This window comes from Hirundo rustica, chromosome 7 (genome assembly GCF_015227805.2).
Source record: "Hirundo rustica isolate bHirRus1 chromosome 7, bHirRus1.pri.v3, whole genome shotgun sequence".
Taxonomy (NCBI): domain Eukaryota; kingdom Metazoa; phylum Chordata; class Aves; order Passeriformes; family Hirundinidae; genus Hirundo; species Hirundo rustica.
Window position 1 is genome coordinate 21,888,315 of NC_053456.1, and position 24,686 is coordinate 21,913,000.

The 24,686-nt window shown below is 49.4% G+C and overlaps 2 protein-coding genes across 2 annotated transcripts; both read left to right on the plus strand.

Annotated features, from left to right (window-relative positions):
* The first annotated feature begins 1,368 nt into the window (after positions 1-1,368).
* Positions 1,369-24,601, plus strand: HOXD3 (homeobox D3). Its single transcript, XM_040070130.2, has 5 exons — positions 1,369-1,449; positions 2,675-2,701; positions 18,649-18,732; positions 21,930-22,475; positions 22,895-24,601. The coding sequence occupies exons 4-5, from the start codon at positions 21,980-21,982 to the stop codon at positions 23,644-23,646; spliced, it is 1,248 nt and encodes a 415-aa protein (XP_039926064.1). The 5' UTR covers positions 1,369-1,449; positions 2,675-2,701; positions 18,649-18,732; positions 21,930-21,979; the 3' UTR covers positions 23,647-24,601.
* HOXD4 (homeobox D4) lies at positions 5,984-8,171 on the plus strand. Its single transcript, XM_040070129.2, has 2 exons — positions 5,984-7,246; positions 7,651-8,171. Exons 1-2 carry the CDS (start codon positions 6,838-6,840, stop codon positions 7,953-7,955), a joined length of 714 nt encoding a protein of 237 aa, XP_039926063.1. The 5' UTR covers positions 5,984-6,837; the 3' UTR covers positions 7,956-8,171.
* Positions 24,602-24,686: the final 85 nt, after the last annotated feature.

Consider the following 24,686-nt stretch of genomic DNA (forward strand, 5'->3'; position numbering starts at 1 on the left):
GGATCATGAAGAAGGAGCAGGGAAGGACCTTGGAATGCCTCTCGTCTGAAGGAAAGCTAATTATTCAGCTGTAACTGGAGCCATCTAAGGAATATAGCGAGAGCTGAGGTGGCCCTTTTGGGTGACTTAGTGCTTGTGTATCCAGATTCGTTAGGAAATGGCGGAGCAAGAGCAATCTCTGGTGTCAAACGGGCACCACCCCGTTGGTGCCATCCCCCAGGAAGAATTGCGTTTGGCTGGTTTTCCAGAGCCGAGCCCCCGGGCGGAGGGAGGCGCACTCTCCTCCGCGGCCCGGGTGAGGGGCCGTGTCCCCTCCGCCCGCGGCCGGTCCCTGGCGGGGCTGGAACAGCTCCCCGCCCTCTGGCGAAGGTACGAACCTTCCTGGGACTCGCCAGGAGCTGCTGGCTGCTCCGACGTCCTCATCTTAGCCGTGATAGATTGGGAGCTGATGCCCGGGTTTCTTCATGCTGTGCGACTGCCAGGGACATTTGACTTCCTGTGCTCGGGCTCCTTGAAATTCTCATTTGCTAACTCACACCCTGCTCCCTTCACACCAGGGCTCTTTTATTGCTTTATAACCGTCCTTAAACTTCCAGTCCTCAAAGATCTCATTGTGGCGGGCTTCACACTTTCTCCCTTTCCGAAGCCCTGTGCCTTCGCTGTTAGCAGCAGTTTGGTCGCTTACAAAGATCCCTCGGGTGCCCAGCGAACCTGCAGCCCCTGGCACAGCTCTCCCAAGTATTGAGATGAATGACACCAAACCATTTTGCAGGGGACCCTCACCAAAATGTCACAAACACCGAGGGAAGGGAGAAAAGGTTCCATCTTTCAGTCGGCTTGTGTGTTGTGGTGGTGGTGTTTTGTGGGTTTTTTTTTTTTGGTTTTTTTTTTTTTTTTTTTGGGGGGGGGGGGGTGGGTCTTTCCTGCTAAAGATGGGTTTCCGTGTACCCTAAGACCTATAAAGAAAGGTTTGAACCGATACCCACAGAAAACAACCCCGGCCCCTTTCCCGAGAGCACTCTGGAAGTGCTAAGTCTCCTTTGCAGCTTTTCCTAAAACTCGCTCCTCAAAAAGGCCGGCATAACGCCCGGCAGCTGAACTTCCACCCATCCCCGCTATTTCGACCCGCTCTCGTTTTATAGGACAGATTCAGAGAACCTTTATTTAGCGAATAAAAGTTTAAAGCTGAAGGTTATTTATGGCTCCACAGAGATAAGTCCTGAGTGGCTATTTAGAAGCACGTGATTCCAATAAACTTTGTTTTATGGCTTGAGAGTTGACAAGCCAAAATATAATTCCCACCATAAATTAGTTTAAGAGCATACAAGTGCAGATGCTTTCGTTCCTGGAAGCAGTAATCGGGAAAGTGCCAGCGGAGAACCGTCGGCGGAATGCGACCGCGCAGGCACCTCCGCTCCCGGGTCCCGCAGGCCGCGGGGGGAGCGCACAGTAAGTCCGATCTCGGCGCTATCGCTCCCCTCCGCCGCCGCGCTCCCGGCCCCCGGGCACCGCCGGGGCTGCGCGGCGAGCGCTCCGCCGGGGAAACGCGCAGGTACAGCTCAGGTGGCTGCGGCTGCGCCGGCATCAGCCGGCTGCGCTCTGGTTGAGATTTCTGAATTTAATGGGATTTCTTATATGGAGAGAAGCTATTTTTTTTTCTTTGTTTTTTTAAAAATAATAAACAGTTAATAAAAATTGAAGATTAAAGGAAAGGCTCGGTAAGGGAGGTCTTAGTGCCAAAATGCTGATATTAACCCACTCTCCTCGCAGGCTATGAATGTTATCTAGAGTGGGCAGAACTTAAAAACAAACAAAAATTAGAAATTAACGAGAAAGGTCTTGGGAAGCTCTGTGCAGTGAATTATTAATACCGAGGCAATTGCTCTACGTTTAATACAATAACTCGCTAATATATTGTAGGAAGGCAATACATGAGATGAAAAATCCCTTACAGAAAATACACCCCCCTAGTAGTATTTACTTTTAAATATACGACGCGTTTCAGGAGCATTAGACTAAGCGAGTGGATTTGCTTCCCTTATGTGAACTTTGAATATATTTAATAAAATATTCGAAGGAAAGTTCAAGTCAAATCTGTCCTTCTATAATGCAAACAAAGACGCATGTCTCGTGGTTACTGATAGGTTAATCAGGTGATCTTAAAAGATATCTATCTTGGAGTAATCCGATATTTATTCTAATACGATTGTAGGTCTTTCTGTGTTTAGCACGGATATAATGCTGCATGGCACATTTTGTGGGTGATGGTTTGCCAAAGGTGATCTGAATGTGACTGGATTCCCACAGAAAAAGAAAAAAAGAGGGGAAAAAAAAAAAAAAAAAAAAAAGGGCCTTTGTTATTCTTTTCCATTACTGAAAGAGGGAGGTCTGGCTCTTCATTTCTTTAGAAATTATCCGGTATAAAATTTAGACTATGAATATTAAAAGTGAAAGATCACACCCCAGGCACAGGGAAAGAGTGTATTCATTAAAAGCTGCCTGAATGCAACGTGGTCCTCACTTGGAAGGGGCTTCCATCCCACCACTCCTCTGCTTGCAGGATTTACCACCAGCTCCTCTCTGTCTACATCTATCAAACGTGGTTTGTAACTGTTCTCCAGAAATATCACCCGTATGTGGAATACAACAGTAACAAACGTTTTTATTGCAACAGGTTCTGCAGCATGGAAGATCATCCACAGTAAGTAACCTTTTATTTCTCGTAGAGTTTGTGTTATCTGAAAATCATGGTTCTTCCCTTCAGACCGAAAAAACCCCAAACTATGATTCCTGATGAATATTTCTTTCCTCACCTCTCCACCCCCCACCCACCACGCGCCCCACACCCCCCCCCCCCAAAAAAAAAAAAAGAAAAAAAAAAAGAGAGAGAGAGAGAAAGGATTATGTCAGCATGTGAAGGTTCTTGTGGAGTCAGTTTGTGGTACCATGTAATAATCCTGGCTAGCATTAAAAGCAGAGGTGCAGTCTCCTGGGGGTTTATTACAGGGCTGTACAGGTGTCGTCCTGCTTTTAAGCACTCCAAAGCAATTAGCAACGTTTCCATTTTGATTCGGCAGGACTGTACAGCGCCTCCCCGTGCAGAACCCGGACGGATCACGTTATATCCCAGCACCTCATGACCTTGGCTACTCCCACTCTTTTCTCCAGGCGGGGTCCCAAGCAGAGCTGTGCCTGCTTTCTGATGTTCCCCTCGTTTGGCACAGACTGGTGGCTGGGCGGAGGAGGCGGCAGGAGCTGGGTGCGGCCAGCTGCAGCCTGGTTCTGCGCGCAGTAGAGCTGATCTGCTGGTGCGAGGTGTCTCGGGGCAAGGGGGACTCTAACGTGGATTTGAATGCTGTGAAGGCACGGAATGGAATGGGTATCAGAGCTTAGGAGGGCAATCTTTTACTGTAGGGGTTTTCGCATCCTGGATGGTCCTGCCTGAGTTGCGCCAGGAGGACCGAGGGGATGGCAGAAGATCAGTGTGCATCAGGAAATGCAGTTGAACCTTTCTGGCGCCAGTGAGGAGTTGAGCCCATTGGTCCTGGTCCTTCAGGCTAAAACCGGCTTGTCTCTCAAAGAGGGAAAGAAAGCCTGCGATATTTGGATTTCATTAGGTTGTACATTGCCCTTCCCGCTTCTGTCAGCCTTGCTCTGACCCGGAGCATGTAAGGGAGAGGAGTGTTTGCGTGTGTGTTTGTTTGCGCTTCCCCCGCTCCCTCTCCCTGTTTCCTGATAAATAATCTATTTCACTATATGTGCCAAGCTTCTCCTGGTCTTTTTGTCTTCCGTTGCAATATTGGTTTTCGAGTCCTATAAACACGAACTAAAGAATCGCCTCCAGCGTTGCAATTTTAATTGTGTTCCATAGGTAACTTTCCTCCCCCATAGCTCAGTCCTGCGCTACGTAGATACCCTTGGTATTTTATTACAGGGTCGGCCCTAAATGTATGGATTACTTGTTTTCTGCAAGGGTACATTTAGCATACTGATTATGAACCAGAATACAAAAAGCCTGATAGATCAAAAGTATTTTGTATGGGCAGTTGAACAGGAGGTGAATATATAACGCTTTTGTTCATCAATAACTCTTTGGCTTTGACCTGTCTGAGCAAGTCGTGCAATAAGGTGAAACGCAGGTCACAGCGTCTAACAAATATGAAAATGTGTAGTATTAAGCAGAACGGGGAGCTGCTGCTTCCCCAGCTCCATCGCTGCTCCCTGGGCAGCCCTCGGCGGGCTTGTCCGCTCCCGGGGGCTGCCCCAAACCGCAGCTCGCTTTGGGGGGGCGGAGGGGAGTTACGCTGCCGGGTCAGCCGGGTGGCAAATAGCCCCAGCGAGGGCGGAGGGGCATCCCCCTCCCCTCAGAGAAAGGATGAGAAAGCGGGGAGAGATGCTGGAAAGAGCTGGGTGGCGATTTGAAGAATCCGGGGGGAGATTAAGGACATAAAGTCGTTTAGAGTTGCACTTGCTGTAAAGAAGGCACCACGGCAGTGGTAAAAAAGCAGACGTTTAAAAATGGCATCTCCCAGCTCAGGCAGTTGGGATTTGGAGCCAGCCGAAAGACCCGGTACACATCGCTCGGATAAGCGCAACACCCCCAAATCTGCCCTCCGCAGTGGTTGGATGTATCACACCCGCACCATTATTTGTCCTTATGGTGCCTGTTTTAAATAGTGGAAGGAGAAGAGGTTGACCGCAGGACAGCAGTGAGGAGCTGGGTCAGACACAATTCATGAACTTTTGTACTCCTGTGTGCCGCTGTCGACAAAGTAAAAATAATGAAACTTTGTGATATGTTTGTAAATGATTTCGGCTGACCTCTCGCCCTGCCCTTCACCATAAACGCTACAGCAGGGAAAACCTGGGAGGGTGCGAAGCTGAGGCTCGCAGGCAGATCGCGGGGATAATAGCTAGACCAGCATAATAGGAAGAAGGTAAATTTGGAAACCCTCTTTTTCCAGAGAGCAACTAACTCCAGCTTTTAATCTCATCTTTTTCACAAACCGCTCTTTCTGTTGTCGGCTGTTTTACTTCTGTTTCGATTTTTTTTTTTTTTTTAATTCTTTTTTTTATTTGGGGGGGATTTCTAATGATGGAGAATCTCTTCAGATTCGCCTTAGCCTAAGTATTTAAAGACTCTTCACTAAATTACTTTAATCATTATTATTCTAAATAGCGCAATTTGAGCGACCACGTCCATTTTCCATAGCGAGGGCGTAAAAGGCAGAGAATTTAAAGAAAGCGGCAGGTCTTTCTGAGAATTTGGTAGGCGAAATTCGTCGCTCTGAATTGGTGAAAAGTCGTATAGCTCTATTGCAGCAATAATAACTAGCGTGAATCTTTTCTGAAATCCCACCTTCTTGCAAATCTGTATTTCAGAACTGAGTCCCAGCAGAATAGTTTGCATTCCTCAGAAGACAGTAAGAGACTAAGAGAATTGCAAAGACCTGCTATATTGTAGATGAAAACAGAATGTTATTACGTTGTCTATATATACCCTGTAGAACCGAATTTGTGTGATATTCATATAGTCACAGATTCGATTCTAGGGGAATATATGGTCGATGCAAAAACTTCACCTTTCTGCAAATGGTTAGAAGTTAAAATACTGGCGGAATCAAGAGGCATGTGCGTGCTGAACACTCAGAAATTATAAAAGTTTTGCTGCCTCGCTTCTATTTGCTAGGTTTTAAGACGTTTCTTAAAACTTCAGTTGTCGTTCAGTCCTAACTCTCACTGACAATCTGTGAATTTAAACAGTTAAATTCACCAGAAGTTAAAAATTTTCGGGGAAAAAAAAAAAGAAAAAAATAATAAAAAAAAGAGATATTATCTACCAATCAGTGAATGAGTCTTTTATAAGATACTCATAAATTAGCTAGATATGCCTGACGTTAGCAAAATTTCCCTGTCAAGGGTCCAGATCGCATCAAAATATTTACAACAGCAGCAAAAGCAGCATTCGCCTCAGTGGAATGTATTTACTTGTGCTCCAGGAATGATATTGATGAATGAAGACTGAATTTATCTCATTAAACCCGTGATATTTTTAACCTAATTAAATGACGTCTCCAGTTCAATTGATTGAACTTTAGTGGTTAAAAGTGATCTCTTTCTTGCCATCTGTATGATTTTACATGCATGCATGTATAGATTTATAAATACACGTTGGCGTTTGCGTCTGTGCACGCACGCGTACGCACACGTTTATATTGAGGCTTGAAAGTGAATGAGAAGTTACTCATTGCCTAATTTTATTCAGCAGAACTAAATTCTGGTAACTTTTGGATGACCTCTGCTAGACAAAGACAGGACAGATCTATTGTACGTCATATTACCCTCTTCTTTGACGGCTTTTCTTTTCCTCGCCCGCTTATCAGTTTCTTCCCTTTTAACCCCGCTTCAGCTCATCGCTCTGTATATTCCTTTGGATTCTTTTTCTTATTTTATTTAAAGCGAGGTACCAAGCCCGGGTGGCGATCCTGGCTAGTAGATCAGGCGGCAGGGCAGCATCCCCCGGGGCTGGGGGAAGCCGGCTCAGACAAAAGGCTGTGGGCAGGGCAGCGGCCGCCGCCCCGGGGTACCCCTACACCTCCGGTACCTGGTTTGCGGGTGCGGCCCGCCGGAGAGGGGGGTCACTCGGTTAGAGGGATGTTATTGAGTGGAATCGCTGGAAATGCGGGGAAATGCGGCGGTGGGCGCCCGGCTCCCCATTGGCCGGGCCGGTCACATGCCCGCCTAACTTTATTCAGTTGACAGCAAGTAGGAGGGCTCTATGGCAGGGGAAAAAAAGACAACACGAGAAAAATTAGTATTTTCTACCTTCAGAAATTAATGGCCATGAGTTCGTATATGGTGAACTCTAAGTATGTGGATCCCAAATTTCCTCCTTGCGAGGAATATTTGCAGAATAGCTACTTAGGCGAGCAGGAGGCCGAGTACTACAGTGCCTCGCAGGGCTCTGATTTCCAGCACCAGGGACTCTACCCACGGTCAAACTACAGCGAGCAGCCCTATAGCTGTAGCAATGCCCAGGGCTCTGCCGGGCAGCCGCGGGGTCACGGACAGGAGCAATCCGGCCCGGCGAGCCACTTCCCCGGCCCAGCAGAGCATTGTCCACCGCCTCCAATGTCCAACTCGCGAGCCTGCAGCCAGCAGCCGGCCCTCAAACCCCCAAACGGCTCCGCAGTTAAGCAGCCGGCAGTAGTTTATCCCTGGATGAAGAAAGTCCATGTTAACTCGGGTAAGGATCCTCTTCTTACTTTGCTCTTCTACCCTGCTTCCGACCGTCCTCAGCGGCGCTCTGCCGAGTCCCCGCCAGGCTCGTGGGCGAGCTTTTTAAACCGAGGTGGCCAATTACACTCGCCATAAATTTTTATTGCTGAGGAAATAGGCCGGTGGCCATGCGGGGCTTTGCCGTGCAGGATAAAACTCCATTTTAGGAGCCTTCTAGAGGCTCCCAGCCTACCTAGCTGCGTGTGCCCGTAGCGCCTGCCTCAAACGAGGGGGAAAGCAGCCCGGCCATTGTAAGCAACTGGGACGAATCCAGCCCGGCCACATGCTCGCAGCTCGTAAGGTTTTCTTTTGTAAAGTCGGACCGGCAAGTCAAGATTAGCTTTGTAAAAGTTCTCCGTATTTTTTTCCCAGTGAATCCCAATTACAACGGAGGGGAACCTAAACGCTCCCGCACAGCTTACACCAGACAGCAAGTCCTAGAACTGGAAAAAGAATTTCATTTTAACAGGTACCTGACCAGGCGCCGCCGTATCGAGATAGCCCACACTTTGTGTCTCTCTGAGCGCCAGATCAAGATCTGGTTTCAGAACAGAAGAATGAAGTGGAAAAAAGATCACAAACTGCCCAACACGAAGGGCAGATCTTCTTCCTCTGGTTCAAACCCCCATTTACAAACTGGTTCCAAGGACCATCAGACTGACTTGACAACTTTGTAGAAGAGGTGAAATTTTCCATTTCATCCTTCGCTTCTGACCAGTACTGTACATAACTGACACTGCCCAAGCAGAACCTGCATGTAGCAGCTAAGGACACGAGAAACTGTCATCTTTCTTTAAGGTACTGTTGTACAAAGGAGACAAAATGACGCTACTTTGGACTTTATTTTATTTGCCTCTGCTAGCACAACCTAAAAAAGGAAAATAAAACAAAAAAAAAGGGGTGGGGGGGAAGAAAGAGAGGGAAAAACAAACAAACAAACCATCATGCAGGCAGTGGAAATTGGGAAAATATTAAATGAGACCTTCTGTCCTTAAAAAATAATAAATCATTGAAAATGAAACTGTCCTGTGTTTCAGTTTTGAATTATAAAGTGAAGATTGGATGCTTTATTCTGGGATTTGTACTTTAAATTGTCTTTTTAAACTCCCATACAATTTTGGGAGGATGCATTTTGGGCAAGTTGAGGACAGGAAATTCATAGCACAGTCTTTTATTCCAACAAAAAGGCTAGTAATTGTGAACTTCTATTTTTTGTGCTGCTTTACCTTTCTCGGTGTAATGAAAATTCTTGCTCATTTCCATAACGTCTCAGAAAGTGTGCATAGAAATGAAGTGAAAACGGGTTATTTTATGTTCTGGTAATGTTAGTGTATTTATTTATTTGTTACATGGAAGAATGAAGACAAAAAGAAAAATAGTCAAACCAAAAACGAGGAAGAGGAGCTGAAATACAGTATTTTTCCTTCCTAGACTCATGAACACATATGTAATGTTTACTTGTCTTAAACGTGCACAACTTTCTTGTTCCCCTCCCCCCCTTTTTTATTTTTTTTTTTTAAATTTCCTTCTTTGTGACTAGGAAAAGCGTCCCTGCTCCTTACTGTGTGCCATCCAGAGCTAACAGGCTTGAAATCTGTTTCCAAAGTCTGCTCTGCTCAGCGCTGTGCTTTAAACCATCGATACCTCATTTAAAAATGGAAAGGAAAAAAAAAAAAAAAAAAAAAAAAAGGAAAAGGGACGACCACAAAAAACAACCCCACAAAAAACAAAGCAACCCAGACTGAAAAATTAATGTAATTTCTAATATAAACTGAGCCACTCAAAGCTGAAAGCTGAACACATTCTTTCAATCAGATTTTAAATTTCTTTTCTGCTAGAGAGAGATAGCCCATGTGGGTTGCTGCTTTGTTTTGTTTTGGGTTTATTTTGGGGGTTTTGTGGCTTTGGTTTGTTTAGTTTTTTAGGTTTGGGTGGGTTTTTTTAAGACTAGGTGGGTTTTTTGTTTTGGTGGAGGTTTTTCCTTTTTTTTTTTTTTTGGAACGAACAGTGATTGTTTTTAAGCAAACCATGACACATGACTGCAATGGCTGGAAATCTCAGCAAGTTGCTTTCAGGAAAGACGAAAGGCTTGGATGGGAGCAGAACTTGTCTAATACCCACGGATTTGTCCCTGGCTGCTGGTTGCCAAAGTTTTAGTGTGCTGTAACTACAAAAGCAAACCAAACCAGCTCCCTGAGCCACTTGCACCTCGCTCAGGCGGTTTTAAAGCTCAGCCCTTATCTCCTGTACCCTCAGGGCAGCCTAGGAGAGGGACCACATAGCCAAAATTGTAACGACGTGATCCCTTTATTGAAAAGTGGAGAAGAAGGAAACTCATAGCAAACACTGAAGGGAGGTGGAAGGAGCAGGGGCTGAGTTAACGTGCCCTTCTCCGGGCTGGATGCTTCCCACTGAGAACTCACGGCTCTCTGGGCTCGCTCGGGAAAACACTGGCCAAAATGGGCTTGAATTAATTCGAAAATAAAAGGCGAGCTTTTCAACAAGAGTGTATTCGGCAACGTTAACTGTGGCCAGCAGTTAATTTCTGCCCTTTTCTCATCCCTTGAAGTCCGCAAAGTGTCTTTAAGACTCGGTCTTTTGTTTTAGAGCCTGGAGAAAACTCTTTGTTCTTCCTTAGGGTTAGCCCAGTTCTCAGACTTGCACATGGCAATACTTGAATATCTCCACGTCGTGATATTAAAGATGGATATTCCCGCATTATTCGCATCATTGTTTCTATGACAAAAAGCACCGAGTTCATACATAGTAAAGACGTCTTTTTTCTGACGCCTTCACGTTGAGAAGCTGAAAAGGTATTTTACTGAAGTTCGGCTAAATTGCAGGAACAGGTTCACCCAGAGGACAAATTTTCTATTCGATTAGTTGTATTTCAGCCGGGAAGAGTGACCTCTAAACCCTTAACCTTTTGGACCCAAACTACCCTTCCCTTTCTCTAGCATGGAAAGCAGCTAGCAGCAGCGCTTGAGGAGGGAATTCCTGAGACAAGTTTTCAAGTTTTGTTACACCAGGTTCCTGCAGCAGAGGCCTTTCCTCTCCAGAGCTGCTCGAAGCCATCCTTTTGCTCTTCATACTTACCTATTAAAATAAAGAAGAAAAAAAGGTGTGGGGAAGTAAAACCCCTCTAGTTGCCCTTCTTGAAAATCCTCCGCCCGGACTCCCGCTGTTTTCCTAAAGTCTGATAAGTTGGCCGCGAGCAGGGCAAAAGTGTTATTCGAGAGAGAGCTATCAACTTTGGCATCTGTGATACCGTTCTGGAAAATAATGGCCTTGGATAAGCAAATCTTTGCTTTGTGCTTCTAATCAACCGAGATGGCTCCCGAAGTTAAAGGACCAACTTCTGCTCCCAGATTTCCTTCCCCCGCCCACTGGAGTCAAACAGGCATGTAGCTGCGAGCAGAATTTGTCTCATTGTCTTTTGAAATGTTAATAACTTCAGGACGAGTGTTGGCTTCAGCAGGCACAGCTCCTACAGCCCTGTTTGCAAGTCCCCTGTGAGCGAGACTGGAGCACTATAGGTTTGCATAGGTGTAATGGCACCGTAAGATCGGAGAATATGTGAAGTGGAGGCAAAGGGTACCCAACAGAAACAGTTTCCAACTGCCAAAGCTCTGAATGGTCAGGAATGTCTGTAATAATGACCAGGAGCACCCTCTGGTCATTATCTCCCTGAGGTGGTTTTTTTGTTTTTTTTTTTGGGGGGGGGGATGGATGTAACCCTCCTCCAGAGTTATTTTTTGTATGAAGGGAAGCTGGTTATTTTTGTTTATCACGGGTGAACGTTGTGCATTGGAGCCTTTGTTAAACGTTCGCATTGTCCAGCACTACTCTCATCTCTGTTAAAGTGTGATGCTTTTTATAGACTTTGCTGATGTTTTGCTGCCATTCATTAAAGCGTTATTTATACTAACTGTCGCCTGTAGTTTTGATGTAAGCCCCCCACATACTTTTGAAATAATAAAAGGTGTAGCGAAATAGATTCCGGTTTGTACCTTGAACAAGCAGTCCTTCCAAGGTGGGTCTCTCTCCTGTGAAAATGCTGGTCCCTCCCATCATTACAGTGTTAAAAGATGAGTGACTCCGCATAGCATCCTTCCAAATGTCCCTTTGAACAGGTTTGCTGTTTGCCTCAGCCATAATGGTGTGACTCTAGGCCAAGCTGGAGTCTGTATTTACTTTGGGCCGCAGTTAAAAGTGCCTGTCATCCATTTGCTGCTGCTTTGCATTTAACAAGCCCTCCTAGAATGACTCCTGGATTTGTGCATGTGTGGTAGGAGGCAAGGAGCCACACCTGAAGCCACCTCGATGCCCACACAGATGTGTGTCTTTTAGGTGAGTCCTGGAAAGAATCAATTAAATAAAGAAATGGAAATTCGAAATTGCAATGCACAGAGTAGCTTTTCCTGAGCAGTAACTCTCACTTTGACAGCAGACACAAAAGAAAGATCACAAGAAAACGCAACTTGGAGGCTTTAAACTTTGTCATGCACCCGTGGCAAGCTTTATTTATTTATTTTTTTTCCCCCCTTCTTCCCAGCGTAAGCATCTCAGACAATAACACATACAACTAGCCAGGAGAAGTCGATTGCACTATTTCTGTCATAAGTACTTGTCAGTGAGGGCTTGTCCTCTCCTGGAGCGTGGTCAAGGCACGGGTCCAAAAATACAGTTTCTGGCTCAGCCCGAGCAGGGAGCGGGGTGCCCAGCAGAAAGCGTGCGCCCTTACTGCCCAAGTGTGCTGAGGGGAGGCTGGGGCTGCCTTTCTAAGCACACACTCGCTAAGTTTAAATATTGAGGCATATCTCGTGATTATACTTTCTCTCTCTGCTCTTTAATGGCTCCTCCTGTTACTCCCGATACATCAATACAGTTCTGTATATTATATCACCACTAGTCGTTAAGGTAAGAATGAAGAGGAAAGGCAGAGTCAATAGCAAACCCCACTCACTGTACAGTACAGTAAATAGGGACCTCTCGGTGCAGAGCCACACCGCTTCCAACGGCCATGTTTGTTAGCCCTTTCCCCTGATTCTTTTTTCCTTTTTTTTTTTTTTTTTTTTTTTTTTTTTTTTTTTTTTTCCTTCCCCCCAAGCCTAGAGACCAAAATAATCTTGCTAGGAACAGTCATAACAGGCAGAATTTCAAAGTGCAAGGAAGATGATAAGAATAGATTTCTACAAGTCCTGACCACGTGATTTGCGAAATAATTAATTCAGCACGTCCCTTAAGAAACACGGAGTCGTCATTAATCTGCCAAGCAAAGGACTCTATCAGACTTGAAAACTGAAGAGATCCCAAGAATATAATATACAAAGGGTGCCGTCCCTCTCCCTGCACACCTAGCTCTTTGGTAGCTGCTGAAAGAGACGCCCGGTACGTAAACATTTTTTACTTTTATTCCTCCTTATTTAAGCCTTAATGAACTCAGCTGTCAAACACTTGACAAATAGGGCACGCCGCTTCCTGATTTCCAGCGCGGCAGCGGCCGGGAACCGGACCGGGCGCAAGCGATGACCTTTGCTTCCCAGGGAGCGGGGGAAAGAGGGCGAGCGCGGAGCGCCGCGGAGCTGGAGGCTGATGGCCAGACCGCCTCCGGAGCGCCGGCTCCGGCCGCGGCCGCCTGCGCGGGGAGGCGCGGAGCGGAGCGCGGGAGACAATGCGGCCGTCAGGGCAGCCGCTGCCCGCTCCCCCGGCGGGGAAAGGCCCTCAGCTCCTTCGCAAGCGGGGTCGTAAATTTTGCCGCGCGTCTCTGACAGCGGGGCCGGAGCCAGCGCCAGGCGCGCCTTTCCCCCGCCGCCCGCACAAAGGCCGGCTCCGGCCCCGCTGCCCCGGCCGCCCTGCCCGCTCCTGCCCGCTCCTGCCCGCTCCTGCCCGCTCCTGCCCGCTCCTGCCCGCTCCTGCCCCGGCCTCCCGAGCCCCGGAGCCCGGCGTGGAGCTGCCGGGGAGTCCGGCCGCATCCAGCCCCCGGAGCGGGCACGCCGGCTCGCAAGTCCCCGATCGATAGCACGGACCGGGGAAAAATAGCGTTTTTGTTTTCATGCAAAACCACTCTCTATAAACTCCGTAGGACACGGAGGAGTCTGAGATTTCTCTGTGAAATCCCAGTCAGCTGGAAATACCTTCTGCAAACAGGATATTCTTTATTATCCCTTGCTGGAGTAATTTCTAAAAACCCTAGATTGTAGCTTTTTATTGCTTCCGTTTCGGTGGCAGGACAGAGACAAAGTTTCCTATGTTATGAATTATACATTCAAACAATAACACATTAATTCAATTATTCAAAAATGACAAATGTTTATGTGCTGCGGTAGTGACTAAGGAACAGATTTGCTACTTCACGACAACTCCTACGTTTTTATCAATGGAGTTTTATATTATCCTATTGGGCCGGGAAGGAAACCAAACTCCACCAAGACACGCAGTAAAATGGACCTGAACATAAATCGCAACTCTTTCATAAGAGCGTTTATTCTCGCATATAGCCCGGGCTATTTTATCAGTTTGACAATTGCCGGAGTTGTTGTTATAAATCATCATAAGTAATTCCTGAAAGGGTGCGAGGCTGCTGGGGGGCGGGCGGAGACTGTAAATCTTTCTGTTTTATTGCTCTATGAACATATGCTCCGATTGAAGAAGTCTTAGATCCTTTACTGGAGACAAATTCGCGCAAAGCTGGAGTCCCACCAGCCAAAGGATTAACATTTCCTTAATACTTTTAAAGTCCCCTTTACGATATCTTAATTCTGGCGGTGGTGGCGAAGGTGCTCCTTTCTTTCAGCCGTCCTCCATTTTCACGTTAAATTTGCCTGTGGATTTTTTTTTTTTTGTGGGGATTTTTTTGGTTTTGGGTGGTTTTTTTGGTTCCCCCCCCCCCCCCCCCCCCCCCCCCCTTGCTTTCTTTCTCCCCGTGTTTGTCTTTTTTTTTTTTTTTGTCTTTTTTTTTTTTTTTTTTTTTTCTTTTTTTTTCCCCCCCAAGCACTAGACTCTGAAAAGACACCAAAGGGCTGCGAGGCTTTCTCCGAGGGGTTCCGAACTCCGAAAAGGCATTTTCTTCTAAATCTTCTTCGTGTTCTTTGCTCGTGTCCAGCTTTTCCTCTCGCACTTTTGTGTAGGAAGCTAAAGACCTCTCCGTCATCCAAAATGTCTAAACAGCGGCCAGAATTATGTTCGGCTTTGTGTGCATGTACACAAGTATGCAGAACACGCTGTGCGTGTAGGGGTTGCTGTATGTACACACAGACACGCGAGCGCGGGGGGCTCGGCAAAACCACCCAGACATCAAAATATATGGCTGACTGAAAAGGATATAAAGAACCATTACCTCTTACTTGAGGCGAGATTTAAGTGCATCATTTCGAAGAAATATAGGATTATAAATCCGAAACCATACACAATAATTTACATTGAACTTATGTTTCCATCACTGGACCCCAATCTTTTTATAACTGGTTTGCAAAGTCAGGAAAAGCAATGTAATTTAGATAAATGTTACAATGCACTTACGGTTAGTATTGTAAGGTAATACGTTACTGTCACATCCCCATGCTTTGGATGGTAATGAAATCATAGCAGATGTTAGATTAGGTGTGGTGTATTTATAGCTACAGATATGTTACAAAAACGAAAAAATCAAACAGAGAATCTTATATATATATATATATATTTTTTTTTTTTTTTTTCCTTTTGCCTAACTGGTATTGTTGGGGAGCTTTGTGGGCACACATGACAAATATACACAGGGTTTACTCCATGTCTCTTCATACACACAGAGCAGGGAGGCAGGCTCAGGGCAGACGCACACACGCACAAATGTCATGAGGGTTTTTTTTCCCCAGTGCTTGTTTAGCCTCCAGACAGGGGTAGCCCTCGCTGCCCCGCATCTTCCCGGTCCGGAAAAGGAGAAAGTAAAAAGTCGCGCAAGCCAGTGGGCCCCGGCGCCCGTCCGCCAGAGCAGCGTTGCTGCGGAGCTGCCCCCGGCACAGGCTCCCGACCGCAGCCGCTTCCAAATACCTCCTCTGTCTCCGCTGGGAATTTCTGCCCGCTGGGATCATCCCGCGGAATTCACCTTTTTCCCCCGCTCCGCCAGCCCGGCGGGGCGCGTAAGTGCGGGGGCCGCAGCCGCGGCGCGGAGCGGTGCGGTGGGACAGCGGCCGGGCAGCGCGGGCGGGCGCGCAGGGGCGCGGGGGCCGCCCGCCCCACGGGGCCCGGCGCGGCAGCCCCGCTGCGCGGGGGCGCGGGGAGCGCGCCAGCCTCGGCCCCGGCGCGCTGCTCTGCGATCACGTGGGCCAATATGCCTGTATTTTAAGGCAGTGCCTATATTTCTGATTATAAAGGGATTTCTCCTTGCTCGCCCCCAAAATTCATCAATGGCCGCACGATTTAAAACCAAAACAAAACAAGAGCCGGCCAATTGCCGTCGTTGGTTCCGGGAGGCTGATGGCTAAAGGGTTGTGTGTTGATTTTTTTTTTTTTTTTTTTTTTTTTTTTTTTTTTTTAAGCCCAACAAATTCCGATTTCCACTCGCTCTCTTTTATTGGTAGTTGAGCCCGAGCCTGATTTCGTTCTATCGGGAATTCTGGTGTATGGAAATATTTGTAAAACCGCAAGATCAGGTTTAGGAGAGTATTGTCTGCAGACAAAGGGTGAAGGATATATTCTAAGAACTGCAAGCGCAGATCCCGAAAAGTGAGGAACCCAGGTTTATGATAAATTGATACACAGGTAAGCAACTGCATGACAAAATGGGACGTTTAACTTCAGGGGCTGTATTATCTCCTTTACTCAGAAACGGTCTGGAATTTGTTTGCAATCTCTGCCCGTAGTGGCTGCAAATATATGGAGTGGTCTCCACCTACTTGAACGCTTTAAGCTGTATCTTCTTTTTACTATGTTCTTTAAATAAAAAGTAAACTCATTTCCAAAAGCTAGGGGAATACGTTTAACCCTATCCTTTCCCCAGTTTTCGGTGGTTTCAGGAAGGGAGTAACAGACAAACGAGGGAGAGAACTTTGCTGGATGCTCCGATTGCCAAAGTGAGATTGAGCATCACGTTAATGCGTTGCCGTGGTTAGCCGGGCAGGGGGTAGCCGTGTTGATTTGTAAAGGGCGATTTAAAGTAGGCTCATCGGTAATGTAGCCCCTACATAGGATCTCTCAAATGTTCGTGCCAAGTGTCTTCCCAAACCCTTTTCCCCGGCAGTGCATCCTTAGTGGCTGTTGTTTTCCTTCCGCAGTTGTTTTAGTGCTGCTGTTACCGGTATGCTCATGCCTTCGAGTTACACATGCAATTTGAAGCACGGCTTGATATTTATCTGCCGAGAAGTTTCTTGCCCTGCATTTGTGTGGTTTGATCAATAAGGCGGTGGGAAGATGCCTGGGGGGGACCGGTGCCTCTCTGGGCGGACTGGGGGTCTGGAAGAGACCACACAGTCTCCCCGCAAACATTTACAGCTCAGCTCCCGCTTGGGCTGTCGCAACTAGCCCAACTCTCCCAGGAACGCCTGTTTCTACCGACTATATTCTTGCCTGGAGCCCGGCTGAGCTCTCGGTTATGTCTGTTGTAAAGCCCAGCGTTGTGCTGTCGAGCAAGAGTGTGTGTAAGGTTGGAACGGACCCTGCCCTCCCCGAGTCACCCGGGCGAGTCCTCGGCGGGGGTCGGAGTGCCTCGAAGGAATAGGGTGGGAGGCCAGGGGAGAAGGAGAAAGTTAGGGTGTTTGCTTGTTTATTTATTTATTATTTTCAGTTGCGTGTTGCTTTGCTCGATCAGAAGTTAAAAGCACTGAACATTTTTCTTAGCTATATGCCTCCAAGCTGCTGGCCTGCCAAGTTAGTCAGCTGAATCCAATTACTGCGAGCAGCATTTCATTTGGCTCGATGGAAGCACTCACTTATAACTTCACCTAAAATTTCAATAATACCTATATTGGTCCCACGCCTGAATAATTCTAAAGATTTCCCTGGGTTCAGCTCTGGCAACGTCTTCTCCGAGCTCTGGGAGATGAGCACAACCCCAGCGTGCCCAGACTCCTCTCTCCGCAGTACAAACTTTGGGGGTTATTCCTGTGGCCGTGGAAGTCTTGGTATTTGGCCAAGCTCTGGCTGAATAAAGCATGTCTAGAGCTAGAAGGCTATCGCTTGTGAGGCTGAGAAGCTGCTTCGGAAAGGGATGAGAAGTCGATAATTAATTAGGCACAAAATGAAAACTTACCGTGTTAATCAACAGCGGCTAACAATGACTCGGTTTGCAATATTATGATCTCTCCGCTCAGGGGCTAAGGTGCAACCCACTTTAGGTTGCCTTCATACCCCGTGTAAAGTGTTATTTCTAATGAATTCTCTTTAAAAAAATAAAGCACTTAAAGTTGACATACGCCCACGTGAATACATTATATAAGACGTTACCGGGACAGGCCCGGGCCAGGAACCTGAGCGAGCATCATGTGTAATCATGAAGCTCCACTTCTCTAACTCCAGTTTGCCAGCATAAATTAAGGTGATTTGGAAGGGGAACGTAGCATCCTACTGAGTTTGGTTAGGGAGAGAGAAGACTTGGTGGAAAGTTGTAAGGTCTGTTGTGTTGTGAGCTATCGGAGGCGCTTCCGTTGGTTGTTCATTAAGTGGTGAGTTATTGCTATACGAGCCAAAGGTCATTTCAAAGGCTTATGGTGGCTAGATAGCGTCTTTATAATGACCGGGGCTTCTTTGTGGGGGATTTTCTGGCACTCTTAAGTTCTTAAAGTCCCGAACCGACACATTGCGAAATACTCGACGAAGGCAAAATACTCGTTTCGAGACGCAAATGTTTGCAGCGCATTTTCAATGCTGGGACTTCTTCGCTTATCTTTCTCTCTGTCTTATTCGGTATCTGGGGGGAGAAATGGAGGGAGACCCGCGCTAGCTTCGTTTCCGCGGAACTCCTCGCGGGCCGCGGGTGCGGGCGGCGGGAGAGGCACTTGTGATCCTCGAAGGTGCCCGCAGCTCCCCCGCAAAAGCGCTCCCTTACCCCCGTGCGCGGCCTCCCCGCACCCCGGCCCTGGCTGGACCGGGCGCTCGGCAGGGCAGGCGCGGTTCCGCGGCCGCTGCGCGGGGCCCGTCGGAGCGGCTGCCGCAGGCCGCCCTGCCCGGCTCCGACGGGCAACCGGAGTATTTTGCACCTTCGCTTGCTCCCCGCCTCTCTCAAAGCGCTATTAATAAATGAAGAGAAACATCTACCCTTTGTCTGGTAAAAGATCTGACACGGACGGAGAGACACGGTGAGGGGCTGCAGACGAGATGTGCATTTATTAACAAAGTCCTACGGAAGAAAGTCCAAAACAAAGCAGTTTCCGCTGAGAGTTATCACTTCTGTTGCAGGTCCGTGCCCACGGATTATCCAAAGGAACCTGAAGATCCTACTCACACAGTTAAAGTCAAAAATCAAGAAAAAACGTAAGTTTGGTGAGTTCTCTAAATTTCCTTTTCCGTCCATCTCTCGCTTTCCCTATCGCGACAGGCCCGTCGCAGGGAGCACGGCCCGGCCCCGGGCCTGGCCCCGGCCCAGGCTGGCCGAGCGGGGAGAGCTGCTCGGTCAAACCCGCCGCTCGGCACCCGGGGCACGCTGCCGCCCCAGCGTCAGATACAGAACAGCCCACAGACAGCCCCGCTGAAGCCGCCCCTGCTCCGCGGAAGCCGAGCCCGGCTGGGGAGCAGCCAGAGCCTGCGCCCAGCCGCGGGGAGGGGGCTGCTCCCTGTGGGCGCTCCGTAGCTGGTTCAAGGGGCCCCACGGCGGCCAGCGCTCCGCGCCTCGCAGGGCCCCTTCGCGCTCCCCAGCGCTCTCAGTGCCCGCAAAGAGGAGACATCCCTGGGCTCAGGCGCAGCCCCAGCGATGGGCGCCCAGCTGCCCAGCTTGCGGCCGGGTCCGGCGGCGGCTCCAGCGCTTTCCTTATATACAGGGCAGCCCCGGGCCGGCGGCCGGGAAACGTGCCGAGCGGGGGATTCTTTTGCCGGGCTCCCTCCTACGCGCCGGCTGCTTTGCACTTCTGAAAGTGCCGGGGCTTGGGAAGTGTTTTCCTTTTCATTCCTGGCCGGAGCGTTTACTGCCACGGCGCTAGCAGTCATAAATTTTGCTACAACCGCAATGACAGGTGCATTGATATGCACCCTGAGAGCTCCGGCTGCTTTAATAACCGCTTCGCTGGCCGCTCTCACCGCCTCTTATTTATTCGGTATCATATTAGATATTGATCCGAAGCAGAATTAAGTGTAGTGGAAGTTTTAGTAGAGAACTGCTTAATATGAAATTGTCGGGAGGAAAGAGACTGGCAGCGCCGGGCCGGTGCCAGCCTGGGCCGGCCGGGTTGTGCGCACACGTGCGGGGGGACGCCTGGGCTCCCAGCTACTCCCCAGGCAGAGCAGTGAAAGGGTCGGCGTCCCCAAAAAGTGCTGGAACCAGCGGCAGGACAAAAAGCCCCATTATCATGTGCAACGCCTAACAGTTCAGATGAGGTTAACCTTTCTGGAGAGGAGGAAGGGAAATCTGAAACACAGACATGGATACTTTGCGGTTTCCTACCCTCGGTGCCTCTAAGCCCACCTCCCACGGCTCGGCCTCACCATTTGGATGTCTCTTCTTTTTCTTTCTTCACCACCCCCACCCCCCCCCCCAATTTTTTTTTTTTTTTTTTTTTTTTTTTTCCCCCTGGAGGCTGTTTCTGGCCAAGTCACCAAGTGTTGAGCCCCCACTTTGGTGTTACCTATAAAAACATCACCCCGGGCCTTTCACTCGTGGAAAATCAAACCCTGGATAGGTCTCCCTCTTTCTCTCCCTCTCTCTCTTTTTAAGATCTAAAGATGAGCCACCAAACAGTTGAGCATTGTCCGTGTGATTTATGGCCCATAGCCTCCTTTTTAGGTTCAAGCAGAGTTCACAAGCAGTTGGTATTTCAGAAAAGAAATAAGGCTTTTAACAGCTTAACAGCAATATTCCTTCTTAAGATTCTGTGTATTCTTTTGGGAACTATATTTCACAAGGCAAATAAAAGCCTACGCTTAAGGCAGTGCTGTGCTAACAAAAGTCCTCAGTCCAGACTGGTCCCGAAAATGTAGATGATAGAAGTCAGAAAAGAGCGACAGAGTTATTTGGACAAAAATACATCCAAGACTCGTCAAGATTATCACATCGTTTTAAAACTCGTCTGTATCGCCACCGTCCATTTCTGCAGACTTTTTAAAATAAAATTTTCCGGGAGAGGAAAACAGTTCCGTCAGCTCCACAAATCATCTCAAGCTTTTGTTTAGTAAAGAAAAGGATCCCGGCGGTCTGTGACACGGGATAAACCGCAGAGAGCGGCCGTGAATTGCAGCTCACTGAGGCTATTTTGACTTACAGAGATGTGTTTCCCGGTGAATTTTAGAGAACAGATCAACGGTACTTGGCGGGACCAACGGTACTTGCCAGAGAAAGAAGAGGACTCTCGTAGTATCGCTTAAGTATAGGCAGGAGAACTGTAATTGTCGGACATCTTTCAAAGATTTCTAGCTACTTTTCTCTGGTATGTGAGTAGGCTTAAATCCTGCAAAAATACTGCGAAAAGACTTCTTAAGGAAGTCTTAAGATATCTTGATTTACAGACTTACATTGTCAGGTGAAGTATGTGCTAGTATACAGAATTACCAGAAGTGTCAGAGAAAAACCCCTATCCCACAAGAAAAATAAGAGCAGGGAATATTAAAAAGCCGCACCAAAATTGCAGGACAGTTTCCATCTTGTACTAAGCGCAGAGAAGTTTTGGGAGCAGCAAGGAGAAAGGTAACAGCACCTGCCTCAAAACATCTGCCCTAAGGGGAAGCAGCCTCATGTAGGAGCCGGGGGGCGGGGAGGGGAGAGCCATAAGTTTGCAGGCAGAAAAAAGAAAAGAACCCTCAAAAAATTATCTCAGATGTCTCAGGTTCATTCTACTGGGTACAAATAAAAGGGACGAGAAACGTTGGGTGAGGGAATTTAATTCATCACAGAATTAAAATAGGGGAGCTGACCTGCGACTTCCTTTATAGTGCAAAGTAAAGGGAGTGAATGGCGCCGGTTATACTTTAACTCCGGAGGAATCCGGGGAAAGAAGAAGGGCGGGTTTACAAAAGGGACGGGATTTTTCTGCCTCTGCCCGGCCGCAGCCCGGGCTCCATCCATCATGTCAACCGTGCACGGCCGTGCGCACGCGTGCGGGGAGGGGGGCGCGGATGCTCTCGGCCGAGCTGGGCCAGTGGGGCCTTGGGGACATCACCCAGCACAGTTGCTCACTGAGAGCTCCTGCCTACAACCGCGGCGTCCAACCCAGCCAAACTCGAGCGGGAACGCTCCAAAGGCAACACAAAACAAATAAAACGTCCCCCAGAATGCCTCAAAAGGTGTCCTGTAGGAAGTCCCGCCAATGCGTTCCCGTTCCGTCCTGCGCCATCGCTCTCCGGTGGCTCTTTCCCCGCAGGGCCCCGGGTCCTTCCCTGGCGTACTCCTTCCTCGATGTCTCCCAGCCCTCCCCTGGATGCGAGGCCAAGGGTGCCGGGGTGCGGGGGGTGCCGGGACCGGCCCGTGCCAGCCGCTACCAGCCGGTTTCCCCCTCTAAAAGTCTCTTTTGTGTCCCCGCTGTTTCCCTCCCCAGGTGGCTGCGAGCGGCCCGAGCCGACGACGTGAGGCGCGGGGCGGCGGTCAATGTTATTTGAGCGGGGGCCGCGGGCCTCGGCGATCGCAGAGCAGAGGATGCAGAAAGCCGCCTACTACGACAACGCGGGGCTCTTCGGGGGCTACACCTACAGCAAGGCCGACGCCTACCCCTACGGCGCGGCCCACCAGCCCTACGGCCAGGCCGGCTTGGACGGCGAGTACCCCGGCTCCGCCTGCTCCGTGCAGGGCTCGGCGCCCGGCCGCGCTCCGGCCCACAAGAGCAGCGAGCTGAGCGGGAGCTGCATGCGGCCGGGCGGGGGCGGCCCCGGGGGCAGTCAGCCCCCGGGGATCGGCGAGCATCAGCCCCCGGCCCTGCCGCCCTCCTCCCCGCCCAACCCCCCTCCCAGTGTGCCCCCTCCGAAAAAAGCCAAGGGGGGGCCCAACTCGTCCGGCTCGGCCAGCGCCACCCTCAGCAAGCAGATATTTCCTTGGATGAAGGAGTCCCGGCAGAACTCCAAGCAGAAAAGCACCTGCGCCCCCCCAGGTAGCCCAACACCCCCGCCCGGACCCACTGCTCGCCCGGGGAGTGGGGCTGAACCCCTCGGCCTGAGCCCCCTGCCTTCTCGCCTTGTCTCCTGCTCCTCTAGCTGCCATCGCCCTCCTATCCCCCCATCCCGCTGAGGGGTCCCAGCCCTGCCGGGCGCTGCAGGTGGGACAGGCTGGGGGCGGGGTCCCGCGGAAGCCCGGACGGGTGGCCGCTGGTGGTCTCTGGGGGGAGGCAGCTACTGGAGGGTGTGTATGTCGGGCAGGGAGGAGTGGGAGGCCACCCCCGGGCCCTCTGCACCCCCTCCCCGGGCGCCGACAGAGCGAGAGGGTATAGCAGCTTTCCGAGGGATCCCGGGAGGAAGGGGATGCTGTCTTTGGTGGGGGGAACCAATGTCTCGTTGTGTTTCTTCCCTGCAGGAGAGAGCTGCGAGGACAAGAGCCCCCCCGGGCCGGCCTCCAAGAGGGTGCGCACAGCCTACACCAGCGCGCAGCTGGTGGAGCTGGAGAAGGAGTTTCACTTCAATCGCTACCTGTGCCGGCCGCGCCGCGTGGAGATGGCCAACCTACTCAACCTGACAGAGCGGCAGATCAAGATCTGGTTCCAGAACCGCCGGATGAAGTACAAAAAGGACCAAAAAGCCAAAGGCATCATGCACTCCCCCGTCGGACAGTCCCCGGACCGCAGCCCCCCTCTGAGCGGCCCGAACCACGTCGGCTACTCCAGCCAGCTCCCCGGCGTCAACAGCCTCAGCTACGACGCGCCCTCGCCCACCTCCTTCGCCAAGTCCCAGCAGAGCATGTACGGGCTGGCCGCCTACACGGCGCCGCTGAGCAGCTGCCTGCCGCAGCAGAAGCGCTACGCGGGCGCGGAGTACGACCCCCACCCCATGCAGAGCGGCGGAGGCGGCTTCGCCAACCCCAGCCTGCAGGGCAGCCCCGTCTACGTGGGGGGCAACTTCGTGGACTCGATGCCGGCCTCAGGCCCCATGTTCAACCTGGGGCACCTGCAGCACCCCTCCTCCGCCAGCGTGGACTACAGCTGCGCCGCCCAGATCCCCGGCGGCCACCACCACGGACCTTGCGACCCCCACCCTACCTACACGGACCTTTCCTCTCACCACACCTCTCAGGGACGGATGCAGGAGGCGCCCAAGCTCACGCATCTGTAGCGGGGCGGCGGCCAGCGGGCCCCGCTCCCCTCTCCATTACCTCACTTTTCTGACGGGACAGTGTTACTGTGCTCTCTAGTGCCAACAGTATCAGTGGATTTGTCTCCCTTAGCAGCTCCCTTCTTTCTTCCGCAGCCCCGAGTAGGTCCGTGAGCAGGAGCCTTTCTCTTAGAGCTGTTTTAAGCATGACAGTGCAATATACTGCCAACCGAGGGACTGATAAGCTGGTAATGATGTACTTGAAGGTAAGTCTTAGAGATGCTGTAGTGTTAGCAGCGCGTCATGCTGAGGTGTTTTAGACCAGTCGTGAGCCGTCGGAACTCGCCCGCGCGTAAGCTTATTTCAGAGAAGTTAATTTATGAGTTCTTCCGTAACGTAAGGATCGCATTGGACTAAATGATATGTATTTATTATTTTAAGCGAGACATTTTTTGTATCACTGATTATTTATCCTCGTCTTAATGTATTTATGTGGGTATTTGTAGAGTTTCTTCGCCAATACTTCGGGAGAGGGATTCAGGTCCGTGGTGACTTACATTTCACCTATTTAGTATAATCGGTCTGAGCTAGTTGAGAGAGTAGTCTTGAACAGTTGTAACAGTGGCTGGTGTTTGTAGTTTATGTAAGGATTAATTAAGACAGCAAGTCGTAAATCATTAATAGAGTAAAACAAACTGTGGCATCACACAAAGAGCCGTTACACTTAAAAAAATATTGAAAGTATTTTTAAAGTATTTATTTCTAATCGGCTGGCCCCACTCGAGCGCCTCGGTGGCTTGGCTGGCAGCTGGCTCGGCCGGGTGAAGCCACCTTTAGTTGGTAGCGCAGCCGCTTTGAGGAGGCGATCTACAAAGAGGGGCTCTTGGCCATCTTGTTTCAGATCAAATCCTACATATAAAAACCTCGGTGAGGTTAATTTATTTATTGGCTGGGTATCTATCGCGCATATTATTTCGGTGAGCTTTTTTTTTTTTTTTTTTTTTTTTTTTTTTTTTTTTTTTAATTACGCTCTGGCTATCCAAAATAGAAAAGAAATTAGA